At 44.4% G+C, this 17,827-nt stretch overlaps 1 protein-coding gene across 1 annotated transcript; it reads left to right on the forward strand.

The window, feature by feature from the left end:
- Positions 1-11,504: 11,504 nt before the first annotated feature.
- On the forward strand, positions 11,505-12,784 carry LOC140532229 (QRFP-like peptide receptor). Its single transcript, XM_072650686.1, has one exon. It carries the CDS (start codon positions 11,540-11,542, stop codon positions 12,782-12,784), a length of 1,245 nt encoding a protein of 414 aa, XP_072506787.1. The 5' UTR covers positions 11,505-11,539.
- Positions 12,785-17,827: the final 5,043 nt, after the last annotated feature.

The following is a 17,827-nucleotide window of genomic DNA, read 5'->3' on the forward strand; positions in this document are numbered from 1 at the left end:
CAATCAAAATTGAATACAGCAAAATGATAGTGATCGAGTTGTCTCCATTGTTGCTGTTGAGTTGTGTCCAACTCTTTGTGACCCCACTTGGAGTTTCCTTAGCAAAGTTCCTGTAGTGGTTTGGCATTTCCTTTTCCAGTTCATATTACAAATGAAGGAATTGAGGCAAACAGGATTAAGTGACTTGCCCAGGGTCACACAGTTAGAAAGTATCTGAAAGTGGATTTGAACTCATGAAGATATGTCTTCCTGACATATCCGGTGCTCTATCCACTGTAACACCTAGCTGGCCTACTGTTTCCACTCTGTGATGAATAAAAAACAAGAGAGACAGAGTTTCTGGGTAATTGATAATCAATTTATTAATTAGGCTAGTTAGAAATCAATAAATTGATCACCAGTGGTTTCTCTTGGTAACCAAAGACACCTAATGGAGACACTAAATGCCTTAATTATTTTTTGAAAAAGAATTCCCCTGACAGGATAAATCAATCCTGACTGGTGGACATTTAATGAGGAGGTGGGCTAAAAATCTTCAGCTCTACCTGCTAAGAACATGGCTTGATCATAAGACTCAGCAGCCTCCAGCAATCTGGGCAGGGGCATCCATCTTCACCCAAACTACTCTGGTTGATTTTCTCCTTCATGAGATGCATCACCCTAAACTCTAATGGAGGGGTACAAGGACAAAGGTTCATTGTTTTGGGACAAGAATTCACCTAGGTTAGATTTTGGTTATACTATAAAGAGAGTTAAGGTCTTGTAGTTGGGTAGAGTCCAGCCCAAGATTGAAAAGCTTGTTCCCCAAGAATCTGGGCAGTCTCATCTATCAGCCATGTCCTTCAGAGACTGGTTGGCTGACCTACAGAGGTTGGTCCTTGAATGAGAAGACAAAAAGTCTGGATCCTAATTAATAATGGGTTATTAATAGGAAATAATTTCTTTCAACTCCTGAAAAAGAAGAGACATAAGAAAAGATTTCCCTTTTTTTGCAGAGGGAAGGAGACTGCAGTTTATGAGCATGGAATATTACATAAAACATTAGACTTTTTTTTGATATGCTGGTTAACTGGATTATTTTTTTCCTCTTTTTTTTTTCTTTCTTTGTTATAAGGGATTCTCTATGGGAGAGAAGGTGAGGGATAATTTGGGCACTGTAGGTGATGCAAGAACAACTGACATCAATAAAATTCTATTTACAAAACAATGCAAACCTGATATCCAATTAAAGCAAAATCATCCCAAGTGCACTTAAGGCTGAGAATGAAAAGAGGATGACAGACAGAAGGAAATGAAAAAGGTCTGTAAAAATCATTATGAAAATTTCTTTCTCCATCAAGAACAAAAGAACCCCCACACTTGGGCCCTAGAATCTAGAGGCCCTAGAGAAGCACTCATTTGTGCTTCTGGGGTAGAAATGGTATTAAATAAAACAAAGATGAGAAAATCAGCCAGATTGGACTAAGTATAAATAAAAGGATTCTATCCAGTTCAAATCCAGCCTCTTATTAGCTTCGTGACCTTGGGCAAGTCAGTTAACCCTATTTGTCTCAGTTTCCTCATCTGTTAAAAAAAATGAGCTGAAGAAGGAAATGGCAAACTACTTCCAGTATCTTTGCCAAGAAAACCCTAAGTGGTGTCACAAACTCAGGAAGATGAGTCTTCCTAACTCCAAGCCAGGTAATCTATCCACTGTGCCACCTAGCTGCCCTTAGAAAGTTGACCAGAGCACAAAGAAGTTGTTACCTGTCGAAGTTCATACAGCCAGGATGTATCAGAGGCAAGACTTTTACCCACATTTTCCCAGCTTTGAGGCTGGCTCTTTATTCACCACAGTACACTTCCTTGACATAGGAAAAAAAGGAAAATCAGATATCAATAATAATGATAACCATGGCAATAATGATAATACAAAGGGGAACCTAGGATTCCAAGTATCCAAAAAATGATTTGAGCAGAAGGGGAATGAGCAGCATGAAGACCTCTTTATTTATTTATTTATTCCATCCTAGCTGCCCAGCAATCTTTGTGAAAGGAAGTGCCCTCTTGGGTATAAATAGTCACTGCCAAGATCTGCTCCTTCCCAGCCAGAAATATGCTAACTAAGAAATAATACAACAGGAGAGGCAACTACAATTATAAGTAAAAAAATCTACCTCACTTCAAATTGGGTAGTACCTAAGTTTTCTAAGCTCAATTGAATGTATTCTTCCCTATTAGAAGTGTGGAAATTCCCTTTCTTCGAGGTCCAGTTCAGGTTGCCATTTCTTCCATGATTCCACCACACATATCCTGTGCATAGTAAACTTTTCCTCTTCACTTTTTTTCTCAAAGCACTTTGTCAGGCTTTTTCCATTACCACTATCATATTCTACTTTGTGTCACACTTCTTTGCGGACATCTTTTCCTCCCTATTAAATTATAAACTCTTTGGGGAGAGGAACATGTTCTTTTTCATCTCTGAATGCCCAGAATCCAGCATGTTGCCTGGCATGTATTTTGTGATGGGAGGGAATAGGGAAGCAGGGAACAAGCATAGTGTCTGCACAGTTAAGGACACTGTGGTAAGTGGTTTTACATATATTATCCCATTTGATCCTCACCACCACCCTGCAAAGTAAGGCTGCATAGGGTAGCATGATAAATACCAAAGAGATGTATGTTGAGTTCAATTGAATTAAATTCTGATTACTTTTAAGCCAGAACTGCTAGATCCCCTTTGGGTACCAGACCCAAATCATTTTTCTCCGTCCAACATACTCTACCAACCATATTTAAGACTCACCCTCCTGGGCACAGAGTCAATAAGAAAGTCTCCTAGGACTGCAAATGATAATAGCCTTGTTTATAAAGCACTTTAAATTTATGAAGTATTTTACCTACTTTATTTCTTGCCTGGTTGTACCATATACATTAATAAACAATCACTTAGCATGTGAACTAGATTGTCCCTCCCAGAGGAAAAACCAAGTAAATCCAAAATAGACACAATGTTCCTGTCACTTCAAAAATTAGAGTAATTTAACTCAGACAAACAATTTCTTTCCCAAAAGCCAATAAAATACATGACATTTTAAAATGAATTAAATAAAACTAGCTTTGAAACTCCATGCCAAATCTCAACCAGTCAGTAGAAACTATTGAAGGTACTTGCCTAAGCTAAGAGAGTCTACACTCACCATGCAGCACTTCATTCATATCCCTAATACGCTGTTGCTCTCTGCCCTCCTCCTCCTCCTCCTCCTCTGACATGGACTCCAGGTTCTTCTCTGTGATTCTGCACTCCTGATCAGTGCGATACATCTAGGCATTCTTAGATCTACCAGGCTGCATACTGGCCATCTCCCATTTATAATAACCCTGTACACATACAGTCTGGGAATAATAACCAAGCAATGGTACCATTCCTGGAAAGGATGTGACAATTATCCAATGTGTATCTCTCCACTCTCCATCTCTGTGATTTCCCTGACAAAACCATCCCTTCTCAGCCACCACTCTCCCGTATATATAATCTTATCCTTAAAGTCTAAGTTCTGTGAAGGAGAGATTACTTTGCTTGTTTTGCATTTCTACTTATAGTACCTAGCACATAATAAGTTCTGGATAAATGCATTTTCAGTTCCTTCTTCCTTCTTCCCTCTCTTCCTCTTTCCCTTCCTTTCTTCCTTTTTCCTTCCCCCACATAAGTCTCTTCCCTTCTTTCTTTCCTTGCCTTTATCCTTCTTTTCTTCCCCCACGTAAGCCTCTTCTGAACACTGAATATCTTTTTAAGTCACCATCAATCTCTCCTCCCTCACACAAGCAGGGTGGTGGTGAAGGAATATTATGTCAAAATGTATACAAACATTTGTACCATAGCCCCTAATTAATCACAAAGAACCACAGTTCTTTTAAGAGAGAAACAGTAATTAGTAACTGAAAAGAGACAGAAGACCATGGATTCTTTTGCCTGTTGTCTTCCCATCAGATCAAAAAGACACAATGGGGTAGGTGATTGGAATGAACCAATCTGAGCTTCCTCTTTAGATCAAGCTGTGAGTGGCATCATCTGGAGGCACCTAGGTGGTTCAGTGGATATATTGAAGGGTCAGCCTGGAGTCAAGAAGACCTGAGTTCAAATTTGACCTCAAATACTTCTAGCTCTGTGACCCTGGGCAAGTCACTTAAACTTTGTTGCTCAACTGTTAAAAGGGGATAATAATAGCACCCACCTACCACGGCTGGGAGAATTAAATGTGATAATATGTGTACATCACTTAACCATTAAGTGTTAAGTGGCACCTATTAGATGATTAACAAATGTTTGTTTCCTTCCTTTCACCCGTCAAAGCTATCACCCACCGCTACCTACTTATGGCTCTAGATGTAGTTCCTCAGCATCTAAATTGAGACCTTAGAAGTTACAGCCTTAGATCAGTTCTTCAGCACATTTTTGGTGCTCTGCATCTATTTCTCTCTCCTTATGGTGGAAGATTCCTAGTTCTGCATTCTATAACTATAGACTCATTCCTCTTAGTGAAAAAAGAAGTCAATTTTCTCCTATCAATACGGAATAAGAACATTCCACCTCCCACCTCCCCTCAAGGTTCAAGAGAGACAAGAAAAGACCTATTTTAGTGATGTCTGATACTAAAGAACATCTTTCTTTGATGATCTCGAAGATCGATAACAATGGCCTAAGGAAGCAGTGAAAAGGGTGGAAAGAGCACTAGACAGAACATTGGGATTAGAGAGCGGACTCTGCCATTAATTGGCTGCATCAATTGCTTCAGTTCCCTTATTGATAAAATGAGGATACTAATACAAACAGTATGTAATGTTTTTAAGGGTAATACACAATAAATGACATGAAGTTATATGTAGTGGTAACACTAATATTAATAACATGTAATAAGAAGATGAATGGAGCAAAATTCAGAAGATCTAGACTCCAGATCTATTCCTATCATTAATTAACTGTATAACGTGGGGAAAATCAATTAACTTTTATCAGTCTTATCCTCCTCAATGTAAAATGAAGGGAAAAATGATGGTCTTTACATTTCTATAATTCTAGTGCCTCCTCTAATACTGAGGTCCCTCCATGACTGGTCCAACTGTCCACCTGACCTTGCCATCTTAGAACATAGAATCATCTCTCTAGAGCTGGAAGGGTCTTTATAGATCACTTAGGCTAGCTCCCTCATTTTAAAGATGAGCAAACTTAAGCCAAGAAAGCTTATATGACATGCCAAGGTCACGTAGGTAGGAAGTAGCAGGGTTGAGATTCAAACTTAGGACTCCAATTCTCAATATGCTATGCTGTCTCCTGGATCCTATTTGCCAAGTCAGAGCTGGTGGAACCCAGCCTAGGCAGTAATCATTTGGTCCCACTCTGCCTAAACAAATCAAAAAGAGACTTGAGATAAGCCTGACACAAGATCATCAAGGACCCAAGTCTATTCAGGAAGAATTCACTAAATGCTTTCTATGTGCCTGGAATCATGCTATGCACTGGGGATACAAATGCAAAAATGAATCATTCCTTACCCTGAAGGATTTTACATTCTACTGACCATACAAGACCACAACATCAGGAAACACTCCAGGATACTAGAAGAACTTCTTTAGGGGGCAGAGCCAAGATGGCGGAGTAGAAAGACGCACATACACATAGCTCCGAACCCACAACACATAGAACAGCTACAAGGAAGTAACTCACGGCGAATTCTGCACCCAGAGGCCATGGAACATTGGAGCGAGGGAGATTTCTGTTCTGGAGAGACCTGCAAACCTCTCGTGGGGGGGCCTTCGCACTGTGGACTGGGTGCCGGGACTGGGAGCTGAGTGCAGCCCTGCCACGGCCATGGCACCGAGAGGAAAAGATCTGAGCGGGGCTTCAGAGACGGGATCTCCAGAGGCCACGCGGGTCCCTCCACCCACAGAGGGACCTGCAAACCTCTCGCAAAAGGTCCGTCGTGCTGCAGACGCAGAGCCCAGCCCAGACCTGCTGCAGCAGTGGCTGCGGCACCAAGAGATACAGATCCGAGCAGGCTTCAGGGACAGGATCTCCAGTGGCCGCACAAGTCCCTCCACCCACAGGTGACGGGGGTCGGTGAGAGAGTCTCTTTGGCAGGTCGAGAGGAGAGTGGGGTGCCCCCATAATTCAGGCCCCCCCGGGAGGTAGAAGCTGAGAGACAGCTGCAGACCAGGGCTCCCCAAGCAGGCAGGAGCCTGGATCCATTGTGGAAGGTCTCTGCATAAACCCCCTGAGGGAACTGAGCCTGAGAGGCGGCCCTGCCCCGACCTGACCACCTGAACTTAATTCTCACACTGAATAGCAGCCCTGCCCCCGCCAAAAGCCCTAAGGCTGGAAGCAGCATTTGAATCTCAGACCCCAAACGCTGGCTGGGAGGATCAGGAGGCGAGGTGGGTGTGAGGAGAATATTCAGAGGTCAAGTCACTGGCTGGGAAAATGCCCAGAAAAGGGAAAAGAAATAAGACAATAGAAGGTTACTTTCTTGGAGAACAGACATTTCCTCCCTTCCTTTCTGATGAGGAAGAACAATGCTTACCATCAGGCAAAGACACAGAAATCAAGGCTTCTGTGTCCCAGCCCACCCAATGGGCTCAGGCCATGGAAGAGCTCAAAAAGAATTTTGAAAATCAAGTTAGAGAGGTGGAGGAAAAACTGGGAAGAGAAATGAGAGAGATGAAAGAAAAGCATGAAAAGCAGATCAGCACCCTGCTAAAGGAGACCCAAAAAAATGTTGAAGAAATTAACACCTTGAAAACTAGCCTAACTCAATTGGCAAAAGAGGTTCAAAAAGCCAATGAGGAGAAGAATGCTTTCAAAAGCAGAATTAGCCAAATGGAAAAGGAGATTCAAAAGCTCACTGAAGAAAATAGTTCTTTCAAAATTCAAATGGCACAGATGGAGGCTAATGACTTTATGAGAAAGCAAGATATCACAGAACAAAGAGAGAAGAATGGAAAAATGGAAGATAATGTGAAATATCTCATGGGAAAAACAACAGACCTGGAAAATAGATCCAGGAGAGACAATTTAAAAATTATGGGACTACCTGAAAGCCATGATCAAAAGAAGAGCTTAGACATCATCTTTCATGAAATTATCAAGGAAAACTGCCCTGAGATTCTAGAACCAGAGGGCAAAATAAATATTCAAGGAATCCACAGAACACTGCCTGAAAGAGATCCAAAAAGGGAAACTCCTAGGAACATTGTAGCCAAATTCCAGAGTTTCCAGGTCAAGGAGAAAATATTGCAAGCAGCTAGAAAGAAACAATTCAAGTATTGTGGAAATACAATCAGGATAACACAAGATCTAGCAGCCTCTACATTAAGGAATCGAAGGGCATAGAATAGGATATTCCAGAAGTCAAAGGAACTAGGATTAAAACCAAGAATCACCTACCCAGCAAAACTGAGTATAATACTTCAGGGGAAAAATTGGTCTTTCAATGAAATAGAGGACTTTCAAATTTTCTTGATGAAAAGACCAGAGCTGAAAAGAAAATTTGACTTTCAAACACAAGAATGAAGAGAACCATGAAAAGATGAACAACAAAGAGAAGTTATAAGGGACTTACTAAAGCTGAACTGTTTACATTCCTACATGGAAAGACAATATTTGTAACTCTTGAAACATTTCAGGTGCTGGGTGGGATTACACACACACACATGCACACACGCACACATACATAGAGACAGAGTGCACAGAGTGAATTGAAGAGGATGGGATCATATCTTAAAAAAAAAATGAAATCAAGCAGTGAGAGAGAAATATATTGGGAGGAGAAAGGGAGAAATTGAATGGGGCAAATTATCTCTCATAAAAGAGGGAAGCAAAAGACTCATTAGTGGAGAGATAAAGAGGGGAGGTGAGAGAAAAACATGAGGTCTACTCTCATCACATTCCACTAAAGGAAAGAATAAAATGCACACTCATTTTGGTAGGAAAACGTATCTCACAATACAGGAAAGTGGGGGATAAGGGGACAAGCAGGGTGGGGGGGATGATAGAAGGGAGGGCATGGGGAGGAGAGTGCAATTCGAGGTCGACACTCATGGGGAGGGATAGGATTAAAAGAGAATAGAAGTAATGGGGGACAGGATAGGATGGAGGGAAATATAGTTAGTCTTATACAACACAACTATTATGGAAGTCATTTGCAAAACTACACAGATTTGGCCTATATTTCCAAAGGGAAGGGGTGGAGAGGGAGGGAGGTAAAGAAGGTGGAACTCAAAGTGTTAGGATCAACTGTCGAGTAATGTTCTTGCCACTAGGAAATAAGAAATACAGGTAAAGGGGTATAGAAAGCTATCTGGCCCTACAGGACAAAAGAGAAGATGGAGACAAGGGCAAAGAGGGATGATAGAAGAGAGAGCAGATTGGTCATAGGGGCAATTAGAATGCTTGGTGTTTGGGGGGGGAGGGGATAAAAGGGGAGAAAATTTGTAACCCAAAATTTTGTGAAAATGAATGTTAAAAGTCAAATAAATAAATTTAATGAAAATAAATAAATAAGAAATTTTAAAAATTAAAAAAAAGAAGAACTTCTTTAGTCCCAATTTCTTTCTACACAGTGGTTGTAGAGGACAAGTGGTCTTCTTAACTCCAAGTCTTGACCTGTATCTACTTGGAGGTCATGTAGAAGAGAGATAAAATTTGTGTTGCTTGGTCCTAGAAGGTAAAAGTAGGAACAACCAAAAGTGGATAGAAGTTGCAAAAAGACAAATTTAGACTTGAAATAAGGGAAAACCAAGAACAATCCAAAGTGGGATGGGCTACTTTGGAAGATATTGCCTTCTCCATATATTCAATCAGTTGTCAAATTTCAATGTTTCTACCTCCACATCTCTCACATATGACTCCTCTATTCCAATAGGCCCATCACCTTAGAACCTCATCACCTCTCATGTGGATTATTACAATGGCCTCTTAGCTGGTCTCCCAGCCTAGTCTCTATGGACTGAAATACATCCTTTACAGAGCTGTCAAAGTGATTTATCTTAAGCACAGATCTAACATTCCCCCTACTCAATACACTCGAATGGCTCCCTATTGGTTCTAGGTTAAGATATAATTTCCTTTGTTTGGATGCTAAAGCCTTTCACAGATCAACCTCAATCTATCTTTTCAGCTTCATTAAACTTTACCTCCTTGTCCAAACTCTTCAGTCTAGCAAAACTAGCATTCCCTTTGTTCACCCATAACACTCCATTTCCTACCTCATTAACTATGCACTGGCCATTCAAATTCCATATACCTGCAATGCTGCCTTCTGCCCTCCACCACATAGTATCCCTCACTTCCTTCAGGACAAAGTCCATCACCATCTTCTACATGAAGACTTTCTTGATCTCTCAACTACCCTACAACTACTATCTACCTATGTATATCTATCCATATATGTATGTGTGTATACATACATATATACATACATATATAGACAGAAATATATATGTACGTATGTACACACATATACTTATAGGTAGACATGTATGCATGTATGTGCAGAATCCCCTGATGGAATGTAAGCTCCTTAAGAGCAGGGATGTTTCTTTTTTTAATTATTTTTTTATTCCCAATATCTAACATAGTGACTGACACGAGGAAGGCACTTGATAAACACTTGTTGATTGATTCCTCCTGTTTGGAGGTCTTTGAGAAAAGATTGAATGAGCACTTATGTTGTAGAAGAGATCTTTGTTTAAGTACTGGTTGGACTAGATGGCCCCTAAGGTCCCTTCCAACTCTGGGATTCTGTGACTCCTTGACTCCCATTCCTGCCCATATAACCATTTTTTTCAGACTGATGGTTCATCCTCCTCTTCTAGTCCCTCTCCACATTCTCCCTTTTGACAATAGCATCCACTTCTATGGCTTCAATTATCACGTCATGCAAATGCTTTCCAAATCTACGTAATGAGCTTAAACTCTTCCCTGAACTCCAACCCCACAATTGCCTCCCTCTCCCCAACCTGTCTCTCCTCCTTTTTGGGGGTTGGAGTTGGTGGGCATAAGAGGAGTTACCCAATAGCAGTTGTGGGTACCTGCAGAAGCAGCAGGGAGAGGGAGGTAGGGATTGCTTCAGGTGCCATTCTCTCCTGCAATCAAGAGAAGAACCTGGAAATCGGCTTAGAATATTCTTCAGAGAGCCCTCAAGAGAAGGGAACGAGGATTCTCTCTTAAGGTAGAGGTCATTGAGACAGTGACTGGGATGGATTTGGATAGTGCTCACCTTAGCAGAAGGAAAGAGGGAGCTGTCCATTCAGTACTAGCTGTTCCCGTTTTGTATCCGCCCCAGCCGGTGGATTTTGCCGAGGGAGGGGGCCAGGGACGCGGGAAGAGTGTCGGGGAGTGGAGAGAGGAGACACAAAAACTTTCCTCAACTCCGGACATTATAAGAACCCCCGAAGCGGCCCCTTGTACCCTTCTTTCTGGTAGGAGGAGGGGGGCAGTGAGTAGGTCTTTAGATGCGGCTCCACCCATAAAAGCTGTGGGCCACTGGAATAAAAGTTGTCCCCACCCTACCACTCTCCCAGAAGGAGGGTAAAGACAACAGAAGCTCTGCCTTCAGCCAGGAGTCCAGGCTTCACCTTCTGAGGCAAAGCGCTATACCCACTCAGGAGCTACCGGAATGAATAGGTAGGTGAGCAGATAACCCTTGGGAGAACGGGGGTGGGGAGAGGGTAGATAAAAGAATAACTCCTTGCTCTAGGAGATCCGCGAACGGGTTGCAGTCTGGGAGGATTGGGGAAAAGACCACGCCTGAGGAGACCGAGGTGGTGGAGACGCAGCAGACTGGGAGAGGGAGTATTTTAGTAAGGACAGTACGGATAGAAACATAGTCGTAGGCGATGGAAACGGATGATATTCCTGTCCCGAATAAGGAAAAAGAACGATCTGGAGCCACACCCTTTTGGTGTGATGGGGCAGGAAGTTGATACTTCCATCTGGGATGATGAATGATAAGGTGGAATGGTAAAATAAACCCTTCGAGGTAAGGGAAGAGAACACCACGACAGGAAGAGAGGAGAGCTGAGAGGGGGAGAAGAGATTTTTTTTTTTAAATCCTAACTCTTCCCCACGTCCTACTCAGGAATTAAGAATCACCGATCCATAGTAGAAAGGAAAAGCAAGGAGGAGGGAGCAGAGGACGTACATACCCTGAGTTGGTCAGGGTTCTGAGAGGGTTCCTCCACATGCCACGGCCTCCAGCACACCTCGGGAACCCTCAAAATCTTCCCGTGCACCCCTCTCGTAGTCTAAAATGGGATAATCTGCCTTCCCCAGCCCATCTCCAGATCCATAGGTGACCCTCAGCACAAAAAGAGGTAGAAAGAAGAATTAAGGGAGAGGGTATGTAGGGAAGAGAAAATCTATTCAGAATGAGTTTGGAGGGTCTGTTTTCCAGGGGAATTCTCGAGGTGCCAGATTCCTGATCCTCATGCTTTCCTAGGCTCGAACCAAACTTCACTGGACCCTGGAGGACACCCTGGATCTCCTAAATCCATCAAGTTTATTATGGACACCAGCTACCTGATCTCCCCCGCCAAAGGGGAGAACACCACTCAGCAGGCGACTGCAAGCAACCACAGTTTGGGAAAGCTGAGCTGGGCGGAGCTGGAAGAACTGTTCTTCGTTTTCGCCAAGGAGCCTGTGGCCATCAGCCTCACCGCCCTTTACCTGCTCTCCTTTTCCGTGGGGTTAGCTGGCAACACCGCGTCCCTATGGGTTCTGCTGTCTGGGGAGAAGCGCAGGGCTGGATGCTCCAGGACTGCTCGAGAAGGCCCCAGTCCCACCCGCCGCCTTCTGGCCAACCTAGCGGTGTGTGACCTACTGGTGGTGTGTATCTGCATGCCCCTGACTGTGGGCAACATACTCTACAAGGCCTGGGTCTTCGGAGACTTCCTGTGCCGTGCTGCACCCTTCGTGCAAGCGCTCACTGTGGCCTCAAGCTCCCTGAGCCTCACGGCCATCAGTTTGCACAGATACTACGGCGTCCGACAGCCCCTGCGCGCTCGGGCCTCTTGTACCCGCGGCCGCGCCCTCGCCACAATCCTCTCCGTCTGGGCAGCGTCAGCGACTATCTGTCTGCCCTTGGCCTTTGCCAACCGGCGAGATGAGATCGAGTTGGTGGAGGGGCTGCCACTGACCTTCCCTATTTGCCGTGAGGTGTGGCCTGGGGCCCTGCTGAAGCAGGCCTATAGTTGCCTCCTCTTCGGGTTGCTCTACTGCCTACCAGTGCTCTTCAACCTAGCCTTGGGCTGGCTGACCGTGAGGAGACTCCAGGATCCACCAGGATCCTGGGCTCGACGCCCCAGGGAGGGTGCGGGGCCCTGGTCATCGCCGCCGGCACTCCCCGCTTCGCGGCTGAAGATGAGGAGGCGAGTGGCTCACATGGTAATTGCTCTGGTCACCCTGTTCGCCGTCACCTGGCTGCCAAACTACCTGCTGGACATCTGGATCGACTTCCACACACCGGACTGGTCCCCCGGGAAGCCCACTACAGCCTGGGTTCTGCAGCTGAGGCCTTTCGCCCAGTGGCTGGGCCTCACCAACTCCAGCCTCAATCCACTCTGTTACTGCTTCGTGGGGAGTCTGGCCCGAACTGCCCGGGAGATGAGGCACCGCTATCGCCAGAGGCTCAGCTCCCTGTTCCGACCATCGATCTCCGAGGGAACTCCCTTGAGAGAAGGGGTCACGGAAGTAGAAAGCAAGGATGTGGCTCCCTCCCCCCGGGTTTCCCAACAAGAGGCTGTTGACTGAAGGAAGGAGAAAGTTCCCTTTGGTCAGTTCTGCCTCCTGTCAAACCCTTGGACTAGAAGGGGGAAGAAGAGGGAGCAGGACTGCTGATCTTGGAGAGTTCTCTTCTCTGCCAGGAGATGCACTGGAGTGCCCTCAAGGCTGTGATCTCTCCACAACCTCCTTCTGTGTAGACCAGTTCCTCTCCTTCAGCCACCCTTCCTATCTGGTAAATTTAGTCTATGTCCATGTCCATACTTGTTTCCTCTTTAACTAGCCAGAACTTCAAGGGAGTGATATTTGGTTGAAGGTGAGGCTTGAGATTGACAGCGTGTGAGGGAGATGTCTAGAATACTTCCATTTTGGACACAGTTGGAGCCTCTTCCCACCCCACCCATGTGCCTCCACCCCTAGCTTGGCTGAGCCTCTGATCCCAGGGCCTTCAGGCAGTTCCCAGAGAGGTTAAGACCCACAGAAAGGGAAAGTGGGACACTAGAGTTGGGAGGGTAATCCTAGGCTCTTTATGGTCTCCTCCCATTTGTGGTAGAAATCTCTTTTGAAGTCCCAGTCAGTCAAAGAATGTGGGAAAGCTGGGAGGGAGGAAATGTCCACTACCCACCAAACAGCTTGGAGACCTAATGATCCCAGAACAAAGGTGCAGTCTTTGATAAAAGATCCTGTGTGGTCAGTGACTCTTCTCTGCTCCAGTACTGAACCTCGGAAGGTAAAGGCTGACAACCTTACTGAGCAGCACAGGAGTGGTCACTTCTATCTTCTAGGAATATGCTAGAGTGTGGGGAGGCAATGGCAGGGAGACACAGTGAAAGAAGCTTCTGCCTCAGAAAAGCTTGTGTGAAGCCTCTTCACATCCATTTACTAGCATGTGACTATAAACAAATCACTTCTCTGGGCCTCAGTTTCTTCACTTGTAAAAACTTGAATGCCTGCCTCACAGAGTTGTTGCAGGAAGAATGCTTTGTAAAGCTGAAACTCTATAGAAACATGAATCACTTAATAAGAGCAAAACCCAAGGGGTCAGTTGTCCTTTAGGAACTTTCTGACATGGGCAGGCTGTTCTTTGCAAGATGCTTGTTAATCTAGTCCCTAAATCCTTGGCAAGCTGTAAAAAGTCCCATGGCAGTTCCAAGACCCTTTCAGGTTTATTTCAAAACCCTGCTGTCATATTTACATGAATCATAATTAGTAACCCCAGGATGTTAGAGCTGAAAAAGACCTTAGAGACCATCTAATCAAGAGATACTTAACCTTTCTTGTATCGTGGACCCCTTTGGTCATTTGGTGAACGCTTCTCAGAATTAAAAAAAATCTTAGTTGAAGGAAATGCTGGATTTCAGTTCCATGGGAGCAAAAATAAAAATGTAATTTTTTTCTATCTAAGTTTACAGACCCCTGATTAAGCAAAACTGATCTATTCAAATTCTTGCGTTTTACAGAGGACATAGAGATCTAGGAAGAAGTAACTCACCTAAGGTCTCACAGCTAATTAGTGGCATATGTAGAACTAGAGTTCAGTTCTCCTGGCTTCTAACCCAGGGCTTCTTTCCATTATACCACCAGCCTTTCAAATTCAATTCAATTCCACAAGTATTTTTTTGAATGCTTGGCTACAGAGTTGGAGAAGAAGGGAGAGAGCAGAGATACAAAAGCTCTATTCATGATTTTCCTGTATATTCCTATATATATTCCTATATATTCCTATAGCCAAATGCATTTGGGGCTCACCTAAGTCCAAACACTTTTATAACAAAGACTCAAGGTTCTGCTTATTTCCTTTCTTCTTTTTTCCTTTCAGCTTTTTGTCTGTTGCTTCTACCACCACCACCTCCTCATCTTCTTCCTCCCCCTCTTCTTCCTCCTCCTCCCACCTCCTCCTGCTCCAAGGAAATCTTTCCAGACTGCTTCCACACCCCTAACCCTTGGTCTCCAAGAACGAAAAAAAAAACCCTAGTTGGAGTCCCTTGTAATGTAATATACCATTCTACACATATGAAGAGGTCACTCCATCCTGATCTGCTATCAGGAGGGGAGACACAGATTTTAAGTGGGACTTGGCTTGCACTGAGCTATATTCATACTTCTTCATCCATCACCATTTTAACCAATTGAGTTTATTTGCAAATCTTCTGGTATATATCTGGGGGAAAACCCAATATTGATGAATAAATCCATAAACCTCCTTCAGAGAGGATGTCCTCTATCCTGAACCAGGACCAGGAGTTGGCAAAGTAAGCAGACTCTTAGGGGACAACATGTAAGGGAATACAATGAAGAATGCTTCTGACTGACTGTTTATAAATGACCAGCCTAGAAAATGTTTCTTCCTAACAAGGAGGTATTTATTTTGCTATTAGTCAAAGAGTAGGTGTTACATTAAAGGCTCAAAGCAAGGAGAACTCATTCTTAAATCTTGCCTAGGTCATACACATAATTTCCTTCTACAGGTTCTGCCCTTTCTCTTTCAACACAAAACTTCTCTGTCTCTCTGTCTCTGTCTCTGTCTCTGTCTCTGTCTCTGTCTCTCTCTCTCTCTCTCTCTCTCTCTCTCTCTCTCTCTCTCTCTCTGTCTCTCTCTCTCTGTCTCTCTCTCTCTCTCTCTCTCTCTCTCTCTCTCTCTCTCTCTCTCTCTCTCTCTCACACACACACACACACACACACACACACACACACACACACACCTTCTTTATCAGTCTGGGAATCGGGAAAGAGTCCCCACGCTTTCAAATGCACCACCAGTTAACGTCCTAACTCCCGGAGTCTTCTTAGCAAGCTTCCCACACTGGTTGTGTGCAGCTGGCTGCCCATTCCACCAAGTGACTCAGTGGGCCAGAGGATAGAAGGCTGGGCTGGAAGGGCGAGCATGGGAGTCTTTGACCACTCAGACATTCACTCCAGCTTGCCAAAGTGATTCCTTCACCTACAGTTATTTCGACCTCTGTGATTCCTGGCAAATTGCATCTCCCTGTTGCTTTCTCCTCTCTCTGCCTTCCACCTCCCTGCCCCATCCTTTGTCCTCATTACAGCAGCTCAGTGGTGTGTGTTTGTGCTCGCACGTGTCTGTGAGCATCTAGCTGACACGAGTCTCACTGTGGAAGAGAATGGAGAGTTTAGGATTAGAACTGCTTCTCTTTCTCACAGGAAATGAACCTGTCTCCCCCACCCCATTTCCATCGCTAACCCTAGGTCTCCTACTAACGGGCCTCTGCATCACATATGAGGAGAAAAAAAACTCTAGCTGAGGGAATGCAAAGATGCAGGGGGAGGGGAGCATAAAAACCTTTGAACAATGATCTTGTACCCACTTCATGCACCCATCACCCATGCACCCATCACCCAGCCCCATGTCTCCTACTAACGAATGGGCCACTGCACCACCCATGAGGAGAAAAGGTGCTCGCACAGGGAAGGCAAGAGGAAACAGAGACAGAGAGAGACACACAGATAGAGAGAGAGAAAGAGAGACAGAGAGAGAGAGAGAGAGACAGAGAGACAGAGAGAGACAGAGAAAGAGAGAGACAGAGAGAGAGAGAGAGAGAGAGAGTGTGTGTGTGTGTGTGTGTGTGTGTGTGTGTGTGTGTGTGTGTGTGTGTGTGTGTCCCAGGTCGGGGTGGGGGCGGCCATAGAAACCCAAGATCATTGAATTTTGTACCCACTTCATGCATTTAGAGATATCTCTGGCCTTCAACCTGTTTGGGTATAGCTGGGTATAAAGGAAAGAATCTTGGACTCGTAGAGAGAAAACCTGAGTTAAGATACCATTACTCACTGACTCCTGACACAGCTCTATTAGCTTTATGAGCTCGGATGAATGTCTCAGTTTCTCCGCATCTCTCTTTCCTCATTCGTAAAAAGCAGAGCTAAGAATACTGCTCGGTTGTGAGGAAGAAGCTTTGTACACCTTAAAAACATTGCATAAATGTGAACCATAATTATTGTCATCAGTCCTCAGGTCCCCTATGGGTCCCTCAAGAGAGAAGCTGCTGGGAGGGAGAGTGTGGACAGCAGTTAATGGTTTCCAGGACAACCTCCTCGCAGTCGTGCAAGTGCTTCTAGCGTGCATATCAACAGGCCACAATCATTAGCTGACTGTGAGCTTCAGGGTAGTCTCGGGTGGGGGTGAGAGACAGAGAAGAGAAGTGAAGGAGACAGGATTCTACGCTCCGGCCTCTCCAGAGCCAGGAGAGGAGAAGCCCATCATGTTCCTCAAACCACTCTCCTCCCACCACAACTACATCACCACCATCATAAGAAGTCCGAGTTCTGCTCATCAATCATTCCTGTTGCTTTCCAGAAATGGAAGGGAGACCTCAAAAACCATTACAGGGGATCTAACTCCTTCATTCAGGAAACTGAGGCTCATAGAGGGTAAGAGACTTACCAAGAAGCACCCAGGTGGTTATCTTAGACCATCTTGTCCAGTAGCCTTCTTTTACAGATGAGGAAACTGAAGCCCAGAGTTGCTTAACCAAGTAACTTGTTTAAGGTCACTCATTACTGTCTCAGATCAAATTCCAATTCAGACTTAGGCACAACCACACTTTTTCCTGGATTGGAAAAACTACATAAAAAAACCTGTTTCTTCTACAGTTGTCTGGTTTTCAGAGGCAGGAGCTGAGTGTGGGGTATATAGAGATGCCGGTGCAAAGAGTGGGTGTTTCTGGGAACTCCAGGCCTTTTTTCCCAGCAGACTGGCCATGCACCCCAGTCTTTTCTTCAGGTCATCCAGACTCTCCAAGGATTTCCACTGATAGCACTGACCTCCAAGTCAGCAAAACAAAATATTCTCCAGCATTGAGTTATCTCCAAATCATAAATTATAGATCTAGAGATGAAAGGGACATTGGGGAATTACTAAGTCCAACCCCTACCCCATTTTGTGGATGAGGAAACTTGAGGCCCAGAGATGTTAAGTGACTTGCCAAGTGGTACATCTCTAGTAAGTTTCTGAGGATGTATAATCCTTTCCTTTGGGTTTTTCTAGCCAATTACAAGGAACTAACACCAAACACTTTGACCTAGAGCAACACAGTCAGGGAAATTGAGGGAGGG

This window comes from Notamacropus eugenii, chromosome 3, assembly GCF_028372415.1.
Source record: "Notamacropus eugenii isolate mMacEug1 chromosome 3, mMacEug1.pri_v2, whole genome shotgun sequence".
In the NCBI taxonomy this organism is placed as follows: domain Eukaryota; kingdom Metazoa; phylum Chordata; class Mammalia; order Diprotodontia; family Macropodidae; genus Notamacropus; species Notamacropus eugenii.

Excerpts from the sequence above, each read along its gene's own strand:
- LOC140532229 (XM_072650686.1), top strand. The coding sequence starts at position 11,540 with ATGGACACCAGCTACCTGATCTCCCCCGCCAAAGGGGAGAACACCACT.